Consider the following 27,870-nt stretch of genomic DNA (forward strand, 5'->3'; position numbering starts at 1 on the left):
AAGAGAAATCTGCTTTGACTTGAAGCAACATCGGACGCTTCCAATCTTTTCTCGAGTATCCAACGTGCTCCATGAGGAAGTTCTCGCGCGCGTCGAGGAGGCATTGATGCACGGCTGCTTGAAGCAGTTTCTGTTCCTTGTTCTTGATTCACTAGATGATCGTCATCAGCCAGGCCATCCTCGACCATAACAACGACGTCGATAACCTTTCCGAACAGCTTAATTGTCTTTTTCATCTTCTTTTCCATGTTTTGAATTCGCTGGACGGTGGTAGGGATCAACAATTGATAGTCAGGAAGGATGGGAATCTGATAAACGAATGGGAAAAACAGGAGGAGGACTAATGGTAATGAGAAGCACGAAGTAACGTTTATGGGCTGTTTCTATATATATATCATGTTGCAGACCCTAGAGAAGATCGCTTCTCCTAATCCTATACAGAATCAACTTTCCAGGATGATAACCTTCTCAAAAGCGTTTTTCTTGCGGCAATAGGAAACAGTTCGAGAGATATTCTCCTTCTTCTTGTGGGATTCGGATGCTTGTTTCCTTGAAGAGGTGAACTCTCGAAACTTGCAGCACTAATTGTTAAACAAGTAGGCAGTTGTATTTCATAAAATCAGATTAGCAACAATATTACAACACGAAAGTCAATTTAAAGTAATTAGAAAGGAAAAAAAAATGAAAACGAATTGTACTGCAAAGCAAAGTAGAAACATTTTTAATTACACTCGAGCACAAATTATATATCAATATCAATTGAAATAAAATCTTTTTACCAAAAAAAAAAACAAGTTTTTCTAATACAATCTTACAGTAATACACAATTAAAAATAACTCAAAAAACATCTCATCCATACAATATATCAAATATTTCAAAAAAATTTTATAGTAAAAATTTTTTATATACGTTGTTACAGTAAAGTGGATATTAGATATATTAAAAAGAAAAAAAAATAACTTTTACCCAAATGGATTAGTGATAAACAGAAAATGATAAATAAAATTGAGAGAGCAAGAAAAGGAAAATGTAATAAAAATGAAAAAAATTAAGATCATGGGATTAAACCTACATTTTCACCACAAAATGAAGCGAATGAATATCTTCCAGCTGATCTTTGAATTGACGAACAAAACTATAATAGAATAAAGGCAAGGAAAGAAGTATTTACGGTTATAAAAAAAAATAAAATAGGTGAGAATTACAGCCAACTCAAATTTAAAAATATAAAAAACCAAAGAAACACCCTCACTTTCAAACACCTTGCAATTCTCCCTTCCCTCTTCCTCCCTTATAATAAATCCATACTAAATCCCATCAACCCTCTCTTTTTCTCTCTTGGCACTACCTCATATGGAGCTCCAAGTTTTGCTATTGTTTTATAAAGAAAAATAAATAAATAAATCACCAAATACTTCCAAAAAAATGTAACAAAGGCAAAGGCATTTCATGAAAGTAGAACAATTACACATTCAGCCATATAAGCCATTTTATTGATGTTGTAGCCAAATCTCAGCTAATTATTTTGAGATCTAAAAAATATCTAAACTTTATTGAACGCAACAACCCTTGAAGGATGGACTGAATTTCAATCTATGATCATAAAATTTTTAGGTCCATTGCTAGATGGTGGTAGTATAGCTCACTTATTTAAAAGTTGAATCTTTTGTTGTTGGGTTCCTAGGCCACATCTTCCCATTGGAACGTGCAACTCTTTCTTGACTGGCTTTGGCTTAGCCTTGATAACGGTAACAGTTCAAGCAACCAATGGGGGAGGTGGCAAAGCCTCACCCTCAGGAGCCCAATCCTATTTATTGAGCAGCCTATTCTTTTCTAGCTCAGACGAGTCCATGTTTTGATTTGCCACAAAATTAAAAATGTTGTCAAGCATCAACTTATAAGAGCTATGAAACAGTATTTTCAAACAACCGTACTTTTATCTCCCCAATTTTGGATGTGGAATATACAAATTGCAGTGAAATTAGTATAAAATATTGAGAAAAGAAGAAGAAATAAACTAGTGAAATGCAAAAAGTACAATGAGGCGGGGCGGGGCGGGGGGGGGGCGGGGGCGGGGGGAATTTTTTCCCCCCCGTTTAGAAACGAGGCGGGGGACGGGGGTATATTCCTCCGCCCCAACCCCCGCCCCGCCACCCGTTTGAAATATATGTATGTACATAATTATATATATAATGATATTATCAATTATACTACTAATTATACGTGTTTATTAATAAAAATTATTAATTATTTATATTAAATTTATTAATACACTTATATTAAATTCCTAACTACACTTAATACAATAACACTTTTTTCTAAAAAAACACAATAATAATTTAGTAATTGTATTGGTATCAAAAGTAAAAACTTGATTATTTTAGTTATATTTTTTTATCATATTAGATTGTATTCAAATAATTTTTGTTTAATTATTTTTATGAGTTTCAATTGTGAAGTTACAATGAATAATAATTTGGTGATGTGTTGATATTTTAGTACTTGATTATTTGCTCAAATTTAATTATAATAAATTATATAATAATTTTTTTTAACACCACGGGTGCCCCCGCGAGGGAAGTGGGGCGGGGCGGGGGAAGTCGGGGGTGGGGGACGGGGGTCATTAATAGGCAATAGGACGGGGGATGGGGGAAGGATCCCCCGCCCCATTGTCACCCCTAAATATGACACTTTCAATGGGACGGAGGAATTAATTACTTTTGTGTTAAGATCAAGATGAAATACAGAAAACCCCTTGTGGTTTCGTAAAAAATCAACGAGCTGCTTTATGATTTTGAAATACCCACATAACCTTCTTGTGGTTAAACTAAAGTGGAATAGCATTGTTTGACCTGCTATGGTACTGGTAGCCCATTTTTTATTGATTTTTTTCTTTTCTTTCTTCCCTTCATTTTTTTTGTTTTCCTTTCCTTTTTTTATATATATTTTTCTTCACTTTCTGTCTTCCTGCATTACCACACAATCGCCACTGCTATACTACCACCACTATCTCTATCTTCTACCTACCTACCACCACCATCCGCCACCACTCTCTCTCCTTGCCTAATTTCCCTCCTTCCATTTCCTTTTTCCTCTCCCTTCTTCTCTCCCCCTTTCCTTTCTCTCTCTCTCTATCCTTTTCTTTCTTGATGATCGGATTTGGTCACTAGAGAGAAGATTTGGCTGCAACTAAATCTCTGTTCGTAACCAGATCTTCTCCGTGTGATTAGATAAGGTCACTAGAAGGAAGGGAAATGAGAGGGAGGCATGGGAACAATGGAGCACTACAAGAAATTTGGCCTTTTGTGACAATAAAAAGTCATCACTAAAAATCAAAAAGTCGTCATTATATGAATATAGTGACGACTTTTTCCATTGTCACATGGTTGTCACTAATTCTATGTCACAAATAGGTACGTGTGACAACTCTTTTAAAGTCATCACTGAATCTTATTATTTAATGACGAGAACTAAGTCGTCACTAACGGTTGTCATTCTGTGACGAATTTTCTTGTCACTGTTTCACATATTTTTTTGTCATAAAAGGTAGCAAAAGTCGTCACAAATTTGAACTCTACAGTGACGACTTGAACTTGTCACTATCATTCCTAGTATTCAGTGACAAGAATAGTCGTCACTTAGTGAACTTACAACTTTGTTTGGAAGATCTGCAATTGTTCATTACAAATATAGCATTGTCACGGCATTTCCGACAATTATAGTAAAAAATTAAATTTGCATGATAGTGACAACTTTGAAGGTTATCACTGAGTTTGTCTTAAAGAGTTGAAATTGGCCATTACAAATATAGTATTGCCATGGCATTTTCAACAATTATAGTAGAACATTCAATTTGACAAAAGGCAAAATCAACCATAACATTTAATTTGACAAAAGGCAAAATCAACGTAGAATATATGCCGCAAATTCATATATTTGGCCATAACACATCTATAAATTAATCAAAACAAAAGTGAACCACAAATGTTGGGTCCTAAATCCCACATAATCAATTCAAGTAGTAATGGCCAATACATATCCTTCCCAAAAGATAAGAGTACTAGATTTCTAAACTAAAACATAGACTATAGCACCAATGTCATATTTCAATCATCTCTAGCAGCATATCCAACAGTCTTCTCACGATCAATATGAAGCTAGACTGCATTGAAAATAAACATTTTTTTTAGAGTTTCAGCATATCCAACTATTGTGAACTTAATAAGTCAAAAAATTAGTCAAAAAAAGAGTTTCAGCCAAAATAAAAGAATATGTGAATTTTAAGAAAGCAGCCACCCCAAGTTTATAAGACTCGTCCTTTCTATTATCAAGTTTCATCCAATTTTTGTCCATGTCCTAGAGTTACAAATCCAGAACATAAGTCACAAATTTTTATCTACACATTACAACCAGAAATAAGCATAGATAAGCTAGTTATGAAACAATAGATTTCTTGAGGTGAATCTATAAAGATATAAGTGCAATTCCTAATGTGCATAAGTAGGCAAGGGGTAAAACAGGAAAATCTCTACTTCTCTGTGTTTTTTCCAGATTATATATTAAACATACACTTTTGCTAGCTTAGACAATCATCCATGAATTTCATTTTGAAGGAACAAGGAATGGAACTGTTAAGTGGCAGCAACTGCAAATCTGTTAGTGTTGTTGCAGTTGCATCCTTTAAAAGAGAGACTAATAAGTCAAAAACAATCTATTAAAACATAGTTTAAAGAAGTTACCTGACAAGTAATGAAAAATTAGAAGAACAGAGGTAAAAACAGGCCTAATTGTCTCTTGAGTCCAGTGTAAAGCAGCTGCAAAAAAGGCAATGAAAAAGCTGAGAACCATTTTTCAATTGAGGCTCCAATGAAAAAGCTGATTAGTGAACAAATATACAGAAAATAGAACACCAAACATAATGCACCAAGTGTAACAACCCATTTAATGGGATTAGATATGTTACCATCAGGAACAAAATCAGTTGCACAGAAAGTTGAGAAAAAGAATAAACTACATGCATAAAGCTTCTAAGATTTAGTGAGGAAAATGGACTGAAAAACATGGTACTGACAGATTTTTAACTAGGAGTGGTAGGACTGAGTGAGGAAAAAATGGGTAAAGAGAAAATTTTTACTTGAGGTTTATACAGGTCAAGTTTATGTCATGATAAGTTCTGTCACAAAGATATTCGTGCCATCGTCTTCATTTTCTCCACCTTTATGTATACTTCAGTTTCATAATGACAGAAACTCTTCGAATTAGTGAACTGTGGTAGTTGTTTAGATCAATAGAGTTCCATATTGTCCTTAATAGAATATTGAGTTTGAGCAAAACTCTTATCTGGATAAAAATTTCTCCCATTGCTGACCTTTTAGGCTTTAGCTAGCCTCTCTGCAATTCCAGTTAAGTGCTGTTATGAAGACATGACAAGAAAAAAAGAAGCAGAAAACAAGGAAATATACAAGTCTATTATTTAGTTTGAGAATCCTATTCAATTCTTGAATGGCATATGAAGTATGAACATGAAAGTATTAATTATACTTATAGATTGAGTAGAGCAGTAATAGCATTCATGGCTCTTAAAAAGGAAAAATAAAAAATGTGCTATGACTAACAAATTTAAGAATCTTGTCCATTTCCAAAATGTTATTTCATTTTCATAAGATTCTTTCTTCTTGATGAGACATTGTCGTATATACTGTGCTCAACTAAGCTTATGAGTGGGCCGTTAATCCATTTTGCTTTTACAATATAAATTATAAGAAAAAGAAAAAGAAAGAGAGAGAGAATGAGGGTAACAAGACTAATATAACAGATGTCAAAACAAAAACTCCATTACATTTTTTGGTTTCGAAGTTAAATTGTATCCCATAATAGTGGAAAGGCAGCTGGAGCCAACCTAGTGCTATCACCAAGTAGCCAAAAGTACCTCTAACAAGTGTAGTTGCATGAGTTTTATCAGCTTCAATGGACCTTGAAGTTCCAAAATCTGACACTTTGGCTATGTGCTTCCCATCCAAATGTATATTGTTGGACTCGATGTCTCTATGATAGATGGGAATTGCGGCTGCCAAGTGTAAATATGCCAATGCTCCTGCTACTTCACTTGCTATTCTTAGTCTGAAGTTCCAAGTGAAGGAGAATGAATCATCTATCTAATTATGAATGAGGTTGGAGAGGGTGCCATTAGGGATAAATTCATAGACCAATAGAGGAACTTCTGTCTCTAAGCAATAACCCAGTAGTTTAACTATATTCTTGTGGTTGACTTGTTAAAGAACAATAACCTCATTAATGATTCAGTACCATAAAGCTTCTGTCAGTACCATGTTTTTACTTTATCTTTGGCATTAAATGCTTTTATCTAAATTAGTAGAACCATATATGGACTCTTTACAGGTTAAGTGCAATCCTATATAAAGCACATCAAAACCAACTAGAGAATTCTGTTTGCTTGGCAGAATAGTCAGCAGTAGTTGTTGACAAGAAATTCTAAAACTGAAAAAGAAGCTCCATTCATTCACAAGCAGGCCGTCATCATAGCTAAACAGATTTTCTCTCTTTGGCAGAGTGGACGAGAAGAAGATACAGCACTAGGACAATCTCTATTCAAAATAAGTAAATCTTGAAAGAGTTGCAAAAATTTCTAAACTTAAGCGGGGCTGTGATTTAAAACTTGGCCCTTCGCTGTGTCTATCCTGCATATAACTAACTTAATGCAAGTGTTCTACAAGTTACCTTTGCTGTGTTGAAAACAACATTTTTGCAGTCTGCAAGAATGCTCACAGACCAAGCAGGAAGGAAATATGAATTCCCCTTGAATGTGACGTTGGCATCTACTTTCCTATCATAGTTAGCAAGAAAGGCTACACAATCGTTTGAAGTTTCATAGTACACATGTGCCTGATCAAACAAATTCATTCTGTTTTTTGGATAAATTCACTATTTTGGATAAATATACTGCATCCTTTGCCTATTTCCGAAGACATAAACTGTAATGATCATCAGAAACGTCTATTGCATATGTCCTCTTATGAAAAACTCTTTCTCTTATCACTACCCACCATTATAGTGGGGGCAATGGGGAAGAAGTCCTTGAATTAAATCAGTCGGTTCAAATGTTCAACAGAAAAATTGGCCTCAACCTACTGTTGTCCAACTCATTATAGGAATAGAAATATCGAGTCAAGAAACGGGTTCTTCATTTTCCTTTTAAACAGGAACCAACCAATATCAAATCTAAAATTACAGAATAAAAACTCTTCAGAAAATCCCTTCATTACACAATCAACAGATATTTACAACACCCAACACTAAACTCAAATCCAAGCACAGACTGTGATAAGCCTACACATAATGGGCAGAAGACACATTAACAAACAACCATTAGACAGAAATGTTCGAAAATAAATGGAAAATATTGAGATCATTTACCTCAAATTATGCCATGACAACCTTAGGTCTTGTTTTCCTTCTGATTCAGTCTTCAAATTCTGGCTTTTCCCCAAAATTCATGGTACTGGCTCAATTTAGGGATATTTGCTATCTACTACTCTACTAAAGCTGCCCTATCAGCTTGGGTAGCTCTTTTTTTTTTTTTTTTTAACAAAGATGATGGGAAAGTTTATTGAGAATGATACGTGCCTCATTGCTAAATTACAGAACCAAGAGTACCAACAGCTACCATTGGACAAAAATGAAATACCATATCTCAATGGAAATATTCAGAAACAAGAGTTTGCAGTTTTGAGTAACATTAGGCCAAAATTACCTCTTGTTAGGAATCTCCACTGCTTGAAACTGAATTCAGCTGCACAGGGCAAACAATAACTTGTGCAGCATTTCAACCTAAATCATCTAAAATTGCAAAACTTTTATAACTTCTTCACTATGACCAGACACTCGTTCAAAAACCTCTCAAGCTCTGATGTATATACACTGGGAAAAGTCCGATAATGGTCAACATGAGGTGATGCACCAAAGTTGAATGCCCACACATTTTTCCCACTTCTCTTCTGTTCTTCAACAAATGACTCAACTGATGAGAATGGAATGACCTTATTAGCTGTACTATACAGATAAAGATGTGGGAAAGAAGGCCGGTTTTTTGAAAGGACGGAGATTATCTTTGTCAACTGCTGTTTGACGTCGTTCAAGTTTAGGAGATAAGAGAAGAGCTTCTCAAATGCTGACAAAAGTAAGGTTTTAACGGACAGGGGCTCCTTTTCTCGCAACTTTGAGGTATCAACTCCACTTTCCAATTGATTTCTTCCTACAGCTACAACTGATGGATAAGATGATGAATTGTATTTCTTTAGCAGGGCTGCAGTAAATCCAGCAGCCCAGACCTTGGGATCTATATTAGCGTCACCTCCTGAATCAACAATAATTCCCTTGATTTTCTCCAATAAATCTGGCCTACTTTGCAAATTCTCAAGAATGGAACCATACCTCCTCAGATGCTTCGGATTCGACCCAAGCCATCCCAACAAAACTGCAGCAAAGATTGGCCCTTTATCCCCGATGACCCCATTTTCTCTAGGGTGAATTCCATCAAGAGCGTAATTCCAGTGGAAAGATTTAGCTTTTTGGTCAGAGAAAATGCGGAAGAAGGTTGAGGTGGAGAAGAATGAGTTGAGGAGAAACAGTGAAGAATTGAGGGAATGGGAAAAGCCAAATGGGGTTGTTGAGGGGTGGTGGGGAATGTGGGCGTTTGAGAAAATAATGGAGTGGTGATTTTGGGGGTTAATAAACGAAACTGCAGGAGTTGGAATTGGGCGATGATGATGATGATGATAGTAAGGAGGAGGAGAAGGAAGCAGTGTGGAAAAGGGCTTTAGAGGAAGCGGCTTTTGGAGAGGGAAAAGGGAGTTGGGAAGATGGTGTCCGAAGGCAAAGAAAGAGGGAAATGAGTTTTGTCTGAAATTTGGCCAAGTGTTGAGTGTTTTTCTTCCAAATCAACTTTAAATGACGTCGTTTCTGCTTCTTTTAGAACCCCGCCTCTACTCTTTCAATTTTCAGCTTCCCGCTTCCACTATTGCACACTAAAAAATACGCCTTGTCTCTAAATTGTTGAACCTTTTTTAATAAAAGTAACGCCTTCTATCTCTTTTTCTTTTCCCAATCTTTGTGTAATTAACATTGTTTATTATGTTGAGCTTTTTCATTTCACAAGTTATATTAAAACTTTGGAATATGAAAATTTAGTATTTTTTGATTTTTTTCTTTTTGTTCTAACATAGGTTTTTTAGGATCTCTACAAAAAATAATGTTCAAAAACTAAAAGGCTTATTAAAAATATATTTATGATTCAAAAAAAGACCTTTTAATGTAAATATTTTTGGTATCAATTTAATAATTTTATCAATTATGCACGAATTGTGGTTTGACAAGACCAAACAATCTGTTTAGTTGATCAAATAACCAAAATGGTTTACTAATACATGCATGAAACACTAAATCTATTTGATACAAGTACTGATTCATACACCATAAAAAATTTGATTATTGTAAATTGTAATACATAACAAACGCCAGTCATGCAATTGTCAAGATTTTTACTTAATTTCATATTAAATTTTATTATTCTTTGCCATTATTTTCACACTATGTTAATCAGTAATTTTCCATATGTTGTCAAGAGAACTAAATAATGAATTCATGATATTTTTTAACTTTATAACAAGGTATTAGCTAAATTTGGAATAATTAAAAAATAGGTATACATTTTTTTTACAATACCTTCCTTATTTTGCCAATGATAAACACAAAATAAAGTGTAAAGCATAGGGTGCCATAATAGAATTAATAAAATTGGTTTATCACGTACGAGGCTAAATTGCAAAAGATAAGGTGTCATGGTAGAGTTAATGAGATTAGTTTACCACATACGGGGCTAAAATATAAAAGTTCGGTTGTCATAACATAATTAATTAAATTTATTTACAGCATATGGGCCATATAGAAAAAATTAGGGTGGCATATGGGGCTAAAATGTAATAGTTAGGGTGTCATATAGTAGAATTAATAAAATTTATTTACAACATATGGGCCATATTGAAAAAATTAAAGTGGTATGTGGGGTTAAAATGTAAAAATTAGGGTGTCATAGTAGAATTAATAAAATTTATTTACAACATATATGCCATATTGAAAAAATTAGGGTGACATAGTAGAATTAGTGAAAGTAAGTTGGGAATAAACACTTTGGACAGTGACGACTAGTTGTTGTCACTAATTTAGAACTGACAACTATATTGTGACGATATTTTAAGTTATCACTGTAGGACCAATTTCAATGACAACCTATTTTCCAGTTGTCACAATGGTGATCTCCCGCCACACTGGCTAGTTGCGCGCCATCCATATTGTGACGACTTATCCCATGTTGTCACTGTTGCCGGGTGAACCCACGATCAACTATGACGACATTAAAACTCGTCACTAAAGTTTTCAATTGTGACAAGTTTCTCTGTTGTCACAGAGAATGTTGTCACAAAAGGCCAAATTTCTTGTAGTGGAGAGAAGAGGAGAGAGGACGAGGGAGGGAAAGGGAAAGAGGAGGAGGGAAAGGGAAGTGGAGAGAGAGAGAGAGATATGAGAAGACGGTGGTGGTGGGTAATGGTGGCGGCTGGTGGAGGAGGGGGGAGGAAAAAAGAAGATGGGGGATGAATACTTTCTAAAAATTTTATAAGTATCTCAAAAATTTTAAAATTTGTAAAAGCATCCAAGATAGTTTAGGCAAAGGAATTTAAGCACCAAATATAAAAAGAAAAAAATTAAATAATAATAATAATAATAATACATCACTTGTAGGTCACATATAGGTTACAAGTGAAATTCCATATTGTTTAAAGTTTAAGAGGATTATATGGACATTTCAAAATCATAAGGTGTCCGATTGATTTTTGGCAAAACCACGAGGAGGTTTTCTGTATTTTACCTTTTGTATTACCGGTTTATTTGGGATTTTATAATAAGTTGACACACATCCCACCATTTTTTATAATTATTGAATAGTTACCAATTCCTTTGAATATGAATTTATCTAAATTTAAACTTTATTAATAAATTTCCATACTTTTGATGACCATATTCTATTTTTTTTCAAAATTCTTTTGATATTTTTGAATTGACATTAAATTTGAAAAGCATGAGTGTACTTAATAAGTTCAACATTAGTTGGACAAGTATTCAAACATGTGACAACTGGAAAGAACAAGAATCCATTCATTTAGTTTATGCTTGTAAAGAGCTAATTGTGATTTCATAATGCACAAATAATGCACGTGCAAATCCTACTACTTATTTTTTGAAACTTAAGGTATTGTTATGTAGAGAGTTACTTCAACATTTTTGTACTTGTTAACGAGTAAACCTGATATCTTTAGGATGCAACCATTCTAAACATGTCTTGATGTTTTAGAAAGACACATAATTTGAAGTATATAATTTGTTGGCATAGACTAATGTAGAACTTACCATTGAAAAGAGAAATTTTAGTGGCATAATTGGATCCTTAAACAATCTAATAAAGGCATGGCTTACCATTTTGCAACCGTATATCATTACAAATTGAGGAGCTAGTACACTATCCCACTGGAAACAAATCTCAAACACTAAATAGCCTCAATCGGACAACTATATGTTTACCAAATGTAAGGGAAATAATTGAAATAAGTGGAATCTCCTACACTTATCCCAAAAATTTACCACAGGATTAATATTTGTACATGAAGAGGTAGTTATCCAAGGGTTTAATCCTCATGGTTGTGGAAAATAAATAAATAAATATATATATTGAAAACAACTTTCCAGACTCCAGCTCTTAAAAAGCTCCCAACTACCCATCTCTTTTTCATAGAATTTGATTTATTTTAATTAGATAAAATTACTTAATATTTGACTATATACTTATGATATTGAAGCTATCAATTATTAGCATTTCCTAAAGTTGACTAATTCATGTTAAATTTACATATGACCTCAAATTGAAATCTTAGCAAACTTATATATGACTATAATTCAGAAAGATATAAATGACCATAACTAAAAAGTCTAGAAAAGCAAATTAGTAATCTCAAGATAATTCAAATAATTAAGAATGTACAAAAGTAATGGGCATTCTTAATGTCAGGATCAAGCGCTTACCATTGCACCAAAAGCTATAGCTGTTAGCGAAGGCGCAACTTTATTTCCTTAACCACAATGGCAGCGCAAAGCACCGTACCACGCTCGGCCAGCATGAGGGGCTGCACCCCTGGGTGCCACGGGCTGGGCGGTTAGTCCCTTCGAGCCGGGATCTGAGGGATGTTGCTGATTAGGCCAACAATCCCTCCCCCAGCAACAGCCAGGGAGACTCGAACCCGCGACCTCGCTCTGATACCACTTGTCAGGATCAAGCGCTTACCATTGCACCAAAAGCTATAGCTGTTAGCGAAGGCGCAACTTTATTTCCTTAACCACAATGGCAGCGCAAAGCACCGTACCACGCTCGGCCAGCATGAGGGGCTGCACCCCTGGGTGCCACGGGCTGGGCGGTTAGTCCCTTCGAGCCGGGATCTGAGGGATGTTGCTGATTAGGCCAACACTTAAGATTAAAGAAAATATCATGAATAGGAAACTAAAAGCGTTTACAAACAGAACTTTCTAAGATTTTATCGAAACTTGCCAGAAAGTAGATGTATGACGAATTAGTTTTGTGCGTGTCTAGAGTATAAAAGTGTAGTAGATTGAAAAGCAACCTCTTACAGACATAAGTGATGTGAGAAATACAATGTAGTCAAGGTGAATGTTTTAGTATGTCCATATCTTACCTTATAGCTAGTTCTACGTACCCATTGTTCGGTGGAAGATAAAGCAGAGGGATCAATCTCTAATCTTGGACTCAGATCTAAAGCGTTGAGTACCATAACAACTCCATTTCTCATGGTAGCAAATACCACCTAGTTGCGACATGAATTAAAATGTTTCCATTTGAAATCCTTAAACAGAAGTCTCTAATGGTCCACTACAAGTATTTGAGAAATGATCGTCTAAAGAAGTCAAATACAATATATCTCCTCTCCAAGTGTTTGTGGAGGATGAAGTGGTAAAACAACTGCACTGCTGATGGGTTCCAGGCTTTTTTTATTCATACATTGCAAGTTGAGTCTCGTGGTGGCAAGAAAGTGCATTTGATCCTTGTGAAATTGGATATCAGTCTCTGATGTTTGCAACAACAACCACCACCAAATTAATATCTTAATTGAAATGCTTTTCTTTTTCTCCTGCCTAATTGTATTCCAGACATTGATTTTCAACAAAGAGGAATCATACGATTCAGGAATTTTATACATGAGGGGTCATAGCAGGAACAGTTTTTTGGAAATTTTTAAACTCATATAATTTGCACAAACAACATGCATAATCAAGATGCAAGAAATAAATAAATAAAAGGAAAATGGGTGGTGCAAAAGGAGGAAATGAAGGAAAGGGTAAGCCAATCTTGCAACCATATGCTATTAACTAAACAATAAATCATGAAACCTATCTTAACCAATGGAAATGGCTTGGTTTAGTGTTTTGCTAACAATAGTTATTACTACAAATTGGTGCTGATGAAATTTGACTCTTTCCTATGTATGACAAAGCAAACTATGATGTAGTCAGTTTTTTTATCCTTACATATGACATTTTATACCTCTTCATTACTGGTTCAATTATCAATCTTAGACCAAATACTCAACAAAACCTACATTTAGTTCCTATTAAACAAGAAAATTTCTAATAAATCTTACAAGAAGTCTAGGACGAGAACATATTTGTTTTGTTGAATTACTCTTTTAACAATTTTTAGATAGTAGTACTAATAGCTAGTTTGGGAGTTCAGATTTCAAAGGAATAGAAAAGAAAGGAAGGGAAATGTGGACTTTTCACGTTTGGGAGATTTAAGTGAGACGGAAAAGAAAAGAAACGAACGGATCTTGAAGAGAAGCCAAGCGCTGCTACAGTGCAAAATTTTTCTGACCAAAACGGGCGGAAAGCGAAGGAAAACTGATGGAAGCTTACAAATTTTTTTTTATCCTTTCTCTTCTTTTCTTTTCTATCCTCAACTCACAAACTAGCTATAAGTGAAGAAATCAAATTGTGTATACATGGAATGATTTGCCCATAGATAATTAGATAACATTAGCTGCTCAAGACCACAAATTCCTATTTGACATATTTGATTTAGAACAAACTTGAGCATCTACTGTAGTAGAGACCAATACTTTTAACGTGTTAGAAAAGGCTAAGCAACTAATCCTTTTCAAATTAGAGTAAGCTTATTTACAAGCTGTTAAATGTATGGAAAATAATTAAAAGCTTTACATGTGCAAAATTAGTGCTATAACTCAGACTCTCACATGTTGTAGACGAGTATAGTTGAATCGTCTGTGCCAATAGCAACTAGGTTGTTATCTTGTGGGGCTAGAATGCCATACATGTAGCTGCAGGTGGAGCCAATGGGAAGCTTCTCACTTTCTGCAGTTGCAGTTGACAAATCAAACTGGTCATGTAAAATGGTAATCTAGTAATAGACATAGCAGTTTAGTTTTTTCAAGTGTTCAAGAATTTGGAAACTTTGAGTTGCCCTTCAGTAATAGCTATTAGATTGATAGGATATCTGTGGAAGTCAGAATAAGCATTTGTTTACATTACTGAAGTGTTTTGGTTTATATTTTCTGCATGCATTTTGCTTTTTTCTCTACCTTTAGCACTAGTTTTTTTTTTTTTTTTTTTTAAAAAAAAAAAAACAAACCTGTTTTATTCATCAAAACCAGAACACAACGCCAAGGAATCATCCAGATCCCTACATCCTAAGAGAAAAACGAAAACTACAAAAATTCTGCATGTCCAGAGATAAAAGCCCCCTAGAGCGCAGGGGCAACTGAGGCGCTGACGTGAAAATAGATCGAGAGCCACACTCCACCCCAAACGTTGCGAGCGAGTCCGCCACCATGTTCCCCTCCCGGTAGCAATGACCAAACTGATGGCCAGCAGAAGTAACCAGACGAACATCACGAACAACTGGCCGAATCACCGCAGGAACCCCCCAAACCCCCTTTAAACAATTGACTAAGACCAAGCAATCAGATTCAACAAACATCTGCAAAATCCCTAAGCTGTACCCCAGCTGAAGCCCTAACAAGAGAGCCCGAGCCTCAACTTGCAGGGAATCCAGAGAGCCAAAAGAATCCGCAAAAGCAATAATGAGTTTTCCCCTCGAATCCATAATCACCCCACCGCCCCCACTACCACCGACCGTAGAACAACCGTCAGAGTTAAGCTTAAAAGAACCCTCCACAGGGAAAGTCCACCTCACCGCCTTAGCTACTAACACCCTTCTAGCCGAAGACAAAACCTCTAGGAACCCCTCCCACTGGCAAGGCAAAAGCGCGATCCCTGGAAAGTGGATTTGAGCTAACCTTTGCAATTCGGAACAGATAGAAACCCGAACCTGAACCCCAGAAACCTTGCACCCCTCAAACCTGGATGCATTCCTGGCACGCCATAAGAACCATAGAATAAGGACCGGAAGAATCCGGGACACCCAGCGGAGCGCCTTCCCTTTAATAGGGGACATCCACCAATCAGAACATCGAGACCTAACGGCCATACCTCGTATAGACACTCCTAAGGAGCGCTCAAAGAACATCCATGTCACACCCGCCAATTGACCAGTAGAGAACACATGCTGCAACGTTTCACCTTGGGCCGGCAAGCAACAATGACACTTAGAAGGACCATGAATCTGGAATTTCCGCAGCACATCATCCACTGGCAGATGGCCATTTAGTAAACGCCACATGAAGAAGGAAAATTTCCTTGGAACGGACGACTGCCAAATATAGGAACACACCCAGGAGTGAGCCCGAGCCGGGCGAACAAGCTGATAAGCAGACCTCACCGAAAAAACCCCTGAGGGATCCAAGCTCCAGACCAAAGCATCCGGGTCCGATCCAAAACAAAAGAAGGACCCCTGAACCATTTCTATAATCTCCGAGGGGAACCCCGCTAAAGCCAAGTAGTCCCATTGACCCTCTCGTAAAAAATCTGAGACCATCGCATTTGACGCCAAATCAGGATACCGCCATGCCAAAGGGCCCAAACCACTCCAGTTGTCCCACCAAAAAGCCACCTCTCCCCTAGACAGATCCCACTTTAACCATTGCTCCATTGACGACCGGACCCCAAGCATACACTTGCAACTAGCAGACAGCTGAGCAGGAAACGGAGCTTGATTCGGGTGTCGAGACCCAAAATATCGTGCTCTCATAAATTTCGCCCAAAGAGATTGACCACACCGAAACATCCACCATAATTTACAGGAGAACGCCGCAACGACCGCCTGGAGGGACCGAAACCCAACCCCCCCTTCCTCCTCCGGGAAGCAAAGCCTCTCCCACTTCGCCCAATGACGTTTGGCACCAAATTCCGATTCGCCCCAAAAGAATCTAGCAAGCATCCGCTTGAGGTCAGAGATAACCCCCCTTGGAGGTTCCAAAACTGCCAGCATATGAATCGGCATGGACGACAATACATGCTTAATAAGCAATGCCCGCGCACTCATTGATAACCATCGGCCCTGCCAAGACGAAATTCGGTGAGATACTTTGGAGAGTAACTCAGCGAATAAAGACCTCACTCTTCTCCCCCCCAAACAATGGGCAACCCAAATAGGTTACTGGCAAACTCTTAGCAGGGAACCCAGTGACCTGCGCAATTAACCTCCTACGGACCAACGAGACCCTCCTATCTACCAGAAAACAGCTCTTCGCAACATTCACCAACTGCCCAGACACCCCCTGATAGCCCTCCAGCACCCGCATGACACACTCAAGGGACCGCTTACCACCGTTGGAGAAGATTATTACGTCATCTGCATAAGCAAGATGCGTGAGAGGAGGGCATTCCCGCGTCACGAAGAACGGAGCAAACCTCGACTCCCCCGGTAACTCATTCAAGCTTCTAGACAACACCTCAGCCGCTATAATAAATAAAGCCGGAGATAATGGGTCCCCTTGCCGTAGACCCCGAGACGAACGGAAAAAACCACACGGCTTTCCGTTAACCAATACTAAGAAGTGGCACGAAGAAATTAACCTCCAAACCATATCCAGCCATTGCTCCCCAAACCCAAACCTACGCGTGACCTGGATCAAGAAATTCCACGATACCCGATCATATGCCTTGGCCATGTCCAATTTAAGGACAACATTGGATCCCCGTACCTTCTTCCCCAAGGCTGAACACATCTCTAAGGCCAAAAGTATGTTATCCGATATCTGGCGACCCTTCACAAAGCCACTCTGCTACTGCGAGATAAGTCGTGGCAACACACGCTCCAAACGTCGCGCCAACAACTTAGACATAATTTTATTAACAAAGTTACACAAGCTGATAGGGCGAAAGTCTGAGAAGGATGACGGCCCAGGAGTCTTAGGGATCAGGGCCAACCACGTAGCAGTGTACCCCCAAGACAGCTCCGCACCTGTAAAAAAATCACAAACAGCCCGATAAACCTCACCCTTCACAATATCCCAACATGAAGTGAAGAATGATCCTGTGAAACCATCCGGACCCGGACTACTACCACCATCTAGTTGAAAAACCACAGCCTTGACTTCCTCCTCCGTCGGAAACTGCTGGAGCTCCATGTTATCTTGCACAGTGATAACCGAAGGTATAACCTCTAGCATCGAAAGATCCATCGGCCCATGTCCTGGTTGCGACAAAATGTCCGCAAAGAAAGTGGTCGCCATCTCTTCAATCCTGGAGGGCTCTTCCGTCCATACCCCATTCGTATCCTTCATCCGATGGATGAAAGACCGAGCCCTCCACTGCTTTACTTGCGCATGGAAGAATTTGGAATTGGCATCGCCTTCCCTAAGCCACCGAAGCCGTGCCTTCTGACGCCAGTAAGCGGCCTCCCGTAACAGGGACATCTTGAGCGCCCCTTGCGCCCGGAGGAGCTGGAATTCACCCTCCCCCGAGGGACACTCCTCCAAAGAGCGTTCCAGTGCCAACACTGTTGCCTCATCTTCCTTGACACGGTCAAAAATGTTGCCAAAAGTCTCCTTATTCCATGTACGCAAAGCCTGCTTGACCGCCTTTAACTTCGGAGTAGAACCCGAATGGGCCGCCCATCACACTCCACCTCCCACGCTTGACGAACTACATTATGAAAATCCGCATGTGACCTCCAAACGTCCAAGAAATGAAAACTCTTAGGCGCCCCACCCATGGCCAAAGAACAAGACAATAACAAGGGGGAATGATCAGAGGCAACCCTATTCAAATGAGCCACCGTCGTGTTCACCCCTAAACTCAACCAATCCTGGTTAACGAGTACCCTGTCCAGGCGTTTCCAAACCCTGGCTCTGACCCAACGATTATTGCACCAGGTGAACTGAGACCCAGAGAACCCTAAATCTGTTAACTCAGCACCCTCCATGAAACTCAGGAAAGGCTCCGACTCCCTAGCACGAAATGGGCGACCCCCTTTCTTTTCATTCGCCCCGACAATGACGTTAAAATCCCCTAAAAAAAATTTCCGGCATCCCTTGAGGGCACACCTCTCCTAACTGTTGCCACAGCGCCTCCCTATCAAGAGAGGCACACGACGCATGGACAAAGACCACTACAACAGAGCAACAGAAAACAGCATGTGTAACCTCCAACGCCAAGAACTGGTGTGAGGCGACCAACAAATCACACCTATAGTCTTGCCCGTACATCACCCAAATCCGACTCTCATCGCTAGAGATAGCATGACGAAAACCCAGCCTATTCCGAATAAAATCAAGCAGCTCGCGACCCGCCTTTGGTTCGCACATCGCTAACAAAGAAACCTGATGCATCCGCTTCAACTTCCTCAAACGTGCAATGGTGAGAGCATTATCCACTCCTCTGACGTTCCAAAACATAGCCTTAATCATGATCGTGGTCGTAGAAAGTAAGGGGGGGTGAATCACCTTTTCTCCTATTGCGACGGCTCACCACTGTATGCCACTCCTCCGGGTTTTCCAAAGCATCCAACCGCGTCTGCACCGCATCCCTAACATCCACCTTGCGAGGAGAAAGATTAAGGTTAGCGACCATAGCCCCCTGCTGCTCCCTCACCTCCACCCTGACCTGCTCCACTGAACCCGCCAGCTCAAGACCACCTCCCCCAAGCTCCCCCACTTCCAGGTCAGCCCCTATGGACGACTCATCGGAGTTGTCGATTACTTGATCAACCAACCTGTGAATGAGGTTGTCAGCAGCGGAAGCAATCGCCTCCTCCACCAGCTCCGCCACCCGAAACTGGGACGACGGTGGATTGGCAGGCAGGACACCCAAATCTATTGTCAAAACTGGCGCAGCAGCTGACCCCAAACCCGATTCTAACTCACCCCTCGTCACAACCGTACGTTCAAGCCCAAGCTGTTGGGGCTGTGCAGAAAAGATCTGCTCTGCATTCGCACCTTCAGTCGCAGGCAACAGCAGAGCATCCGAGCACAACTTGCCTGATAATGTTCGTTCTAATGCCCGCGGCGCAACCGCACCTGCAAGCCCAGGTTGTTGGGACTGAGCCAAAGTAATCTGCTCCGCACCTTCAGCTAACGGAGCATCAGAGCCCATCCCTGAAACTGCTCCCTCCAAAGCCACAGGGGGCTCCTCCACCCCAGGCAAAACAGCAGCCCCACTGCCATCAGCCGCATCTAGCGACTCCCCTGCACCCACTAGAGGCTTTGAAGATGCAATCAACTTACCCCCATCATCCAATTCTACAGCACTACCAGGGACCTTCAGAGTCGGCCCCTTCGACACTCGCATCTCTGGGAACTTCACATGGCAGTGGCCCTCCTCATGCCTATGACGATAGCAAAAACCGCAATACTTTGGAAGGCTCTCAGGGATCAATGGTTGACAGAATCCATCTCCATCCCCCATGTCTACCCAAACTCTAGAGGGGAGCGACTTCAGCAGATCCACCTCCACACACACCCGCGCCACATTCGGACGAATAAAAGACGATGTTGCCGCATCAACAAACAGCGGGTTCCCCAGGCAGGAGACAATGTGAAACAAACAAGGCTTGGCAAACAAATGGACAGGAAGCTTGGGTAATCTGAACCAAACGGGAACTAGGGACGACTCCCTATCGACATGAAACTTCGAACTCCACTTGAAAACCCGCATAGGACACCCATGAACATACCACACATTTCTTGCCCATACACGAAGAAAATCTGCCTCTTCATTAAATCACAGCAAAACATGTCTAGCGTCTAATAAACCAACAGACACTGAGTCCTTCAGATCAAGCATAGAGAAAAACTTACGCAATTCAGGCAAAAGGGGACGGCCATTGGAAAACTTCCCAACCAACGTGAAGCGGGACGGCGACGCCACAGCAGCAATATCTGCCGCATTGAAGACCACCGCAGGCTCTCCACGATGGGTGGAGACAGCCGCCTGGACCTTCACCATCTCCAACGGCAACCGATCTTGGAACAAAGCAGAAAACGCCTTCTTCTTGAACGTAGGGGAAGAAGACAGACCCCCACCCTGAGATGAGGGGGCAGCCGCGGCTGCCATGCACGAGGAACCAGAGAACCCTAAATTTCTAAAACAGGAAACCCGAGAGAGAAAAAAAACTAAATTGTACTAAAAAAACCCGCAAGTCTTGATTATTTCTTGTTTAGCACTAGTTAATAAGCGATGAAATTTTCACAAATAAGTTCCCACGAGTTCTTATGTTAGTATGATTCAGTTTGATTAAATTTCAATATACCTTTTGACCTAAGAATTGCGATCACCTCCTAAAGATGTTAATCACATACTTACCTCAAAGGTTATTGTGTTGAACAAAGAAACTATTTCTTCCTGATGCTAATATGAGATAAGAGTCATTCCTGGATAAAGCAAAGCATGGTGAAACTATTTGAAATGGATCATCACTAAGGCTGTTGGTTATAATTATTCCACTTTTTGGATGCCATACACAACGGAGATGATTTCTTATTGCCTAACAATTTTGTTTTTTTCCATTTGACAAATTAGAAAAAATAATTAGAGTCTAACAGAAAATCAACACATAAGAAAATAGTGATGCACATATACAATTGGGAAAAGATAAATATACAAATGAAAATAGAATCGATTAACTTTTCTATCTAGCCATAATTGTTATACCCGCTTCCTAACCACTTCCAATTGTTTTTTGATACAATTACTAATAGCATGATAACAATGCAACTTGTTGACGACGTTTATTGAGCACGATTTATTGATATTTGTTGATTTTGATAATAATCAATCTATATGGGAAGGCTATTGTTTAGCATGCAAATATTAGGAAAACTCCATAAAGGATCAATAATGATCTATAAGAAATTTATTTAATAGGAATGATGAGGAGATGACCTCTCTATTTCAGATCATAAATCCATTCCAAGAATGTTTTACTTCAGCACATTTTAGTAGGTTGTTATTTGCTTTTGTAGTTACATCCAATAGATTAATTTCAAAACTTATGGCAGGGTAATTCGTGTAAAATTGTACTCTAGCAATAGCAATAAGAATTTAATGTTTCCAAATGTTCAAGAATTTGGCAACGTTGATAAAGGATAATGTACATATATAGTCCATAGGAAAAAATTAAGAAACAATACTTGTCATTGTTATTGCAAAAAAAAAAAAAAAAGACTTATCATTTCTCATTCATCAACTTCACCTTTTATAGAGGCATATGAACAAATTTAATGTAAATATCCCCTAAACAATCTCATTAAAATACTAGAAATTGTAACAAACTAAAACTAGTCAAAATATTGAAAAAGTGGAACAACTCTAACAATTTACTAACAACTTGACTTATTCAACTAAATTGATCTATTCTAAAGTTAGAAAGCTGCAACCAAAGTTGCATCATTCCAACAGTGTTCCTTAGTTGTCAGTAGATTGTTTAGATCTAAAGTTATTAGACATTTCATGTTTTCTTCCTGTTTTCAAATCGTTGAAATTTGCATATCAACTATGCTAGAGCGAAAAAGTTCATGCAAAAGAGGACCAAGTAAAATTCAATGATTCATAAGAGATAAAAAGTGAATCATAAGAGACAAGAATATCCAATACAGACCTCCTTAGACCACACCCCAGGGCAATGGGGTTGTTTTCATCCTCAAGTTTAATTCAGGCGAGAGTTGAAATGGGCCTTATTGCTGGCTAATCTTTAGTTACATTGATAATGCAGATAACAATTACTTCAAGAAATATAGAACAAGGTTTCCGTAGCTGACCTTCCACAATGATTTAGAGAGATGTCCTATTGAATTAACTGAACCAAGAGTTGAATTTTGTAGCAACAGACTGCCAATTACATTATTTGCCAAGATTTTGACCTTACTATCATCAGAAAAACAACCAAAAGAGTGTCTTCCTTGTTGAAGCAAACATAAGGCTTTGCATTAAAATAGAGAAAGAAGCCAACAAGTAAATGAAACACCATTTTGATAGTCGTAGATGATTAGAAATGTATAATCCTTATATGCAAGTAAAAGCATATCTATACTATACATAAAAGTGCATTAAGTGTTTCTTACTTTTTTATGTACCTATTTTTCCCTTAATGGAAACACTATTCTTCTATCTAATTAGCTTACTCTAAGATACATTACCTGATAGTTAATGGCACTCCAGTAACAGTAGTTCAAAAGTCGGACAATAACCAAATCACAAGGGTATTAGTTGGCTATCAGACAGGCAACCATATAGAATCCATGAATGTATTCAAAACACCCCAACCAGTACCACTGGTGCAGGCACAGGGAAAAATTAAAGCAAATGACCAACCCAAAGTATTGATAATTCCAAGCAACGCCAAGCAGTACCAGAAATCGAAAAGACCAAAATGGTAGTCAATTGGGGCAAATAACTCCCAAGGCAAATAGAGGCAACCTACTTCAATAAGCAACGGAAATGGCACAGGAGCCGTCCAATGCACCAATTAAATGCAATAAACCCCAACCAAAGGCAGCTCAATAGACTCCAGACAGAAAGTACCAAATGATACTCAATTGACACCAAAAACGATCCCAACAAAGCAGCAAGATCGAAGGATACTCAGTCACAGATGCTCAATCATATCGAAATAAGAAATTGTAAGCAAATTAGCACAACCAGTACTACTGGTGTATACACAGGAAAGAAGGGAACCACATGGCCAACCCAATTAATAAAATGCACAACTGAGGCACCCCAAAGGCTAGAAAAGTACCCTAACAACACAGCAAATTGAATGAATATGCACTGGGTCTCCAATTCAGTCAAAATAAGATCAAGGGGCACGATACAGAAACTAACAAAGCAGAACTCAAGCGATACCAACAGGGACCCCAACAGAGCAAAGAATTCAACCAATTGGAGCAAGTGAAACTCAACAAATGTCACCAATTGGACATTCAATTACCCACTTCAAGATACCAAGCCTTAAGAATTTTAAGAATCCCAGCAAACAAGCAATTCCAGCAACTACCGATTAGAATTCGAGAAAATTTAAGAATTGTAAGCAACACCGCAACCAGTACCACTGGTGCACAGACAGGAAAGAATTAAATTCAACGGCAGCAACTCAACCACAAGAACTGAAACTTCAAAATAAGCAAGTATCTTCAAATATAAGCCATAACGATAAGCAAAAGATCTCAACCAGTACCACTGGTGAGTCGCAGGGAAAAAGTAATCAAAAGGCCAACAATTCAATAAATAGCAGAAGATACCCCCACTATGGCAGCAATTAAACCCAATTCTGTCCAAAATTGACCCTAGAAAATGCCCAAATTATCACCTTTTTTTTATCCTTCAAGAAACCTAAACCCAAAAGCTCAAATTCCAGCAATTTAAGGACCCGAAAAATACTAATCGAGGTTGAAGATTCAATACCTCCACCTGTCAATTTTGACAGGTGGGAGGGGCGTGGCTGTGGGTGGCGTGACAGGTGGGGAGGCACGAGACCGAGGGTGGAGCGAAGGAGACCACAGCGAGCGGCAGCGGCAGGGAGAAAGGCGCGGCCCGCGGCTGTCGCGCCTGGTGGTGCGCGCAAAACAGCAGAGAAAGGGAGAGCTGGTGGAGAGCGCGAGGTGAGCAAGAGTGAGAGAGGAGTGAGCTGGAGGCAGCAGTGGCGCGCTGGAGCTACTGGCGGCGCGCGAGGAGGCTGCGCGTGGCGATGGGCTGGCTGGTGTGGAGACGAGCTGGGGTGGCATGTGAAGGAGAGCTGGTGGTCGTCCGTGAGGTGGAGCTTGGAGGCGGCTGCGATGGCAGCTGGGCAACGGGAAACTGGCGGCGCGTGGCTGCTTGGTGGGCTTCAGGTGGCGCGAGGTGAGTGATGGACCGCGAGGTGGAGGGAGAGGGCTGCGTGCGACGAGAGGAGAGTGGCGAGCTAGGTGTGGCTGGGCAGAGTTGGCGGCGTGGGCTTGCGGTGGCGGACGAATTAACAATGAAGGAAAAGTGGAAAACAGGGGAACTGCAGAGAAGAAGAAGAAAAGGAACGGAAAGAAAGAAAAGAAAGGAAGAAAGAAAAAGAAGAAAGAAAAAGAAAAGAGAAAAAAAATAGTTTTTGGGGTTTTTTTTTTTTTTCAAATTTTTTTTTTTCGAATTTAAATTTTCCAAATTTGATTTTTTGAAGAAAAGGAAAGAAAAAAAAATGCTTTTTGAATTTTTGAATTTTCTCAATGTGAAATTTTAACTCTTTTTTTTTTTTTTTTTCAAAGAATCTCTAGCTTAGGCTTGGGCATGCCTAACCGCTCCCTAGTCTTTTGACCATCCGGCGAAAATTCTCGATCTGTTAGCGTGATCACCTAGCGTGGGCACGTCTAACTGCTATAGAGTCCGCAGATCCTGAACGAAAATTTCTTTCCCTCAGGCGTGACCACCTGGCGTGGGCACGTCTAACTACTAATTTCCTGCCACCAAACATCAAACTATTAATTGACACTAACACTTAACTAAAACTTCAAAAATGCATGAAAACTGAAACAAGTAGTCTTGGGTTGCCTCCCAAGTAACGCCTTTCTTTAATGTCTTTGGCTAGACATGCTATGCTTGTTCACGGGGGATAAAATCTTGTGGCTCGCTTCAATGCTTTATCTTCAATATGATCCTGGTAACCCTCATAGATGGAGTAATCTTTGAGCACACGAGTTACGATTTTCCATGGACTGGTTGATGGCGCCAAATAATCAAGCATTGATCGCAATTCTTCATCCACTCCTCCATCAAGAGCATTCACCGGTTCAAGATATTTGACCATAGCTACCCTTAACTTATTTCTGCCATGAGACTCAAAAACTTCCGGTATAACAAAATCAATCTCATTAACAGAAATCATAGAGTAAGAGTTAAGAAAATGCGGGTTAGGGAATGGAGGTGGTGTCACCACATTTGATGATTCTTCACTGGATTCTTTCACTTGAATGGGTTGCGGTTGGGGTTCCATTTCTTCATTTTCGGCTTCTTTTTCAACTGCATCTGTAGATCTCTCATTTTGACACTCTTGCATCTCCTCATCACTAGTCAAGCAAATTGCACTCCCATTTTCTTCAAGGCTAATGTTGGTTTGTGAGGGCAATTCTTCAAGGCGAGAAACTAATCGCTCTATCCTGGATGTCAATTGTTTCATTTGATCTTCCAGATTACTCATTGCATCCTTCATCATCCCATTTCTCATTTGTGTCTCCTGTTGGAATTGATACGTATTAGTAGCTATTGATTCAACTATTTCTTCAAGAGACATACCTGACATAGATGATGATTCTTGAGACTCATACTGCTGAAAATTCATAGGCTGCTGAAAATTCATTGGCCCTATTGTATAATTATAACTGGAGTTATCCCACCATCCTTGATCATACCCGTTTGGATTAGGGTTATACCAAGTTTGAGACCAGGGTGAAAAATCTCCATAATTATTGAGTGGGACACTCAGATTATCTTGATATTCGGAGCACATACCGGTTGAATGATCCCTGGCATAACAAATTTTACAGGTTGCAGCAGCCATTCTGTCTCTAATAGAGTTTAGTGCCTCTGAATATGCAAACTTAGCAAAAAAACTAGTCTCATCGCCTTCCCCGGAAACAAAATCCATTATATCACCAAAATACGGAGTGTTAGAAGCCATAAGCTATATAAAAAAAATAATAATAATAAGAGAAAAATAAATTAAAAATGAAAATAAAATGAACTCAAAAAGAAACAAATTAATCTGGCACCAGTCCCCGGCAACGGCGCCAAAAATTGACAGGTGCCGAACCTGTACAATAATAAATACCTACTCGAGAAAAATACAGATTTTGTATATAGCGGTGAGTAGGGTCGAATCCACAGGGATTGGGGATAATTCGTTTCTTCTAGAGTTCAAAGTATGGGGGGTTTTGGATTAAATGCTAACTAAATAAATTAACTGCAGAAAATAATTGATTAAGAGAAATAATTAAGGGAAAACTCTAGCCAAGGGTACACTTCAGAAATGGTTCAGGCACTGATCATTGATTCACAGATAATTCCACATTTATTAATAGATTAGTTATAGTTGTCATGCACGCGATAAACAACCAACCTTTCTTTAATTTCTCGATAGTTAAGGTACGACCGTTAACTATTTCTCTAACCCAAAAACAACCCTAGGTACGACCGTAGGATTTAATTTCTAGATTGCATTAATAATTAGAAAGGCCCAATCCTAACTAACAAACACGCTACGAGGGTTTGTTTAAGCTAGATCGTATGCTCCCCTGACATAAATCCAATTACGCCAGTTGCTACTAAGATAGAGATAACGAACAATTACGGATTCAATTACCTCTATTTAGCAAAATAGCCTATATGAATAATTAATTATTGCGCACTAATCAATCATACATAAGGACTAAAACAATTAAAAACAGGAAACACATAAATACCAATAAATGAGGAAGCGATTAAAATAATTTCGATCTCACAGTAATTGTTGAACCAAGTCTTCAGTTGTCCCCTTGACTAGAATTAAGAGGTTAGTCCTCCATTAATGGAGAACAACCATGCGAAAGAGCTAAGAAAAGAAATCTAAAACTATGCTAAAAGCCTAAACTAAAACTATTGATTTCCTAACCTCCTGTACGTTTGTCCTCTTAAAAAGCCAAAAGGAAATTGCACAATCCAATCTAGTCCGTGGTCCCCGCCGAAAACAAGAGTCCCAAACCGAATTCTTCTCTACTTTCCGTTTGGTAGGAGGACTCCTACTACAAGTCAACTCCCCATAGTAGGAACTACCCATCAGTAACCGAAAATGGAGTTCCCTTGTAACACTATGTGGGCCCAACTTGTAAATCCGCTGGAGGCTTAACATGTGGAGGATTTTTCTCAGTAAAATTTCCCTTTTAGCACTGGTCAACTCCATTTCCTGTAGATAGGTCCAAATACCAAAAATAAGTATATATCAACAATTTAAAACATTATTTGGCAAGGATAAAAGGGAAAATTAATAATAAAATTACTAACAATTAATACCCTATCACCTTGTACAAAGTGAACCTCCTAGGTAAATGAAACGCTTAATTCTTAAATAGTTACAATTTAATGTTGAAACCTCAAAATAGGTGTGTGAAGCAATTTATCTATGGTTTAACTAGTTTTTTCTATGTTTATAGGCATGCCTTTTTGCATGTGAAAAACAACATTGGAATTTTGCCTTACATTAGCTTGTTAAAACCTTTAATTGCATTAATTTGCCTTACATCTGTGCCATTGAATTTAGTGAAATTTCATTTCCTTTTTAGATTGTCTTCTAAACTCCTAACATTGCTCATATTCCCTTTTCTTTT

At 39.0% G+C, this 27,870-nt stretch overlaps 1 protein-coding gene across 1 annotated transcript; it reads right to left on the bottom strand.

The window, feature by feature from the left end:
- Positions 1–7,875: 7,875 nt before the first annotated feature.
- Positions 7,876–8,534, bottom strand: LOC113740862 (uncharacterized). The gene is made up of 2 exons (XM_072071388.1): positions 8,530–8,534; positions 7,876–8,419 (listed from the first exon to the last, which is right to left on the bottom strand). The coding sequence occupies exons 1-2, from the start codon at positions 8,532–8,534 to the stop codon at positions 7,876–7,878; spliced, it is 549 nt and encodes a 182-aa protein (XP_071927489.1).
- Between the last annotated feature and the right edge of the window lie 19,336 nt (positions 8,535–27,870).

The sequence above is a fragment of the Coffea arabica genome, chromosome 1e, assembly GCF_036785885.1.
Source record: "Coffea arabica cultivar ET-39 chromosome 1e, Coffea Arabica ET-39 HiFi, whole genome shotgun sequence".
In the NCBI taxonomy this organism is placed as follows: Eukaryota; Viridiplantae; Streptophyta; class Magnoliopsida; order Gentianales; family Rubiaceae; genus Coffea; species Coffea arabica.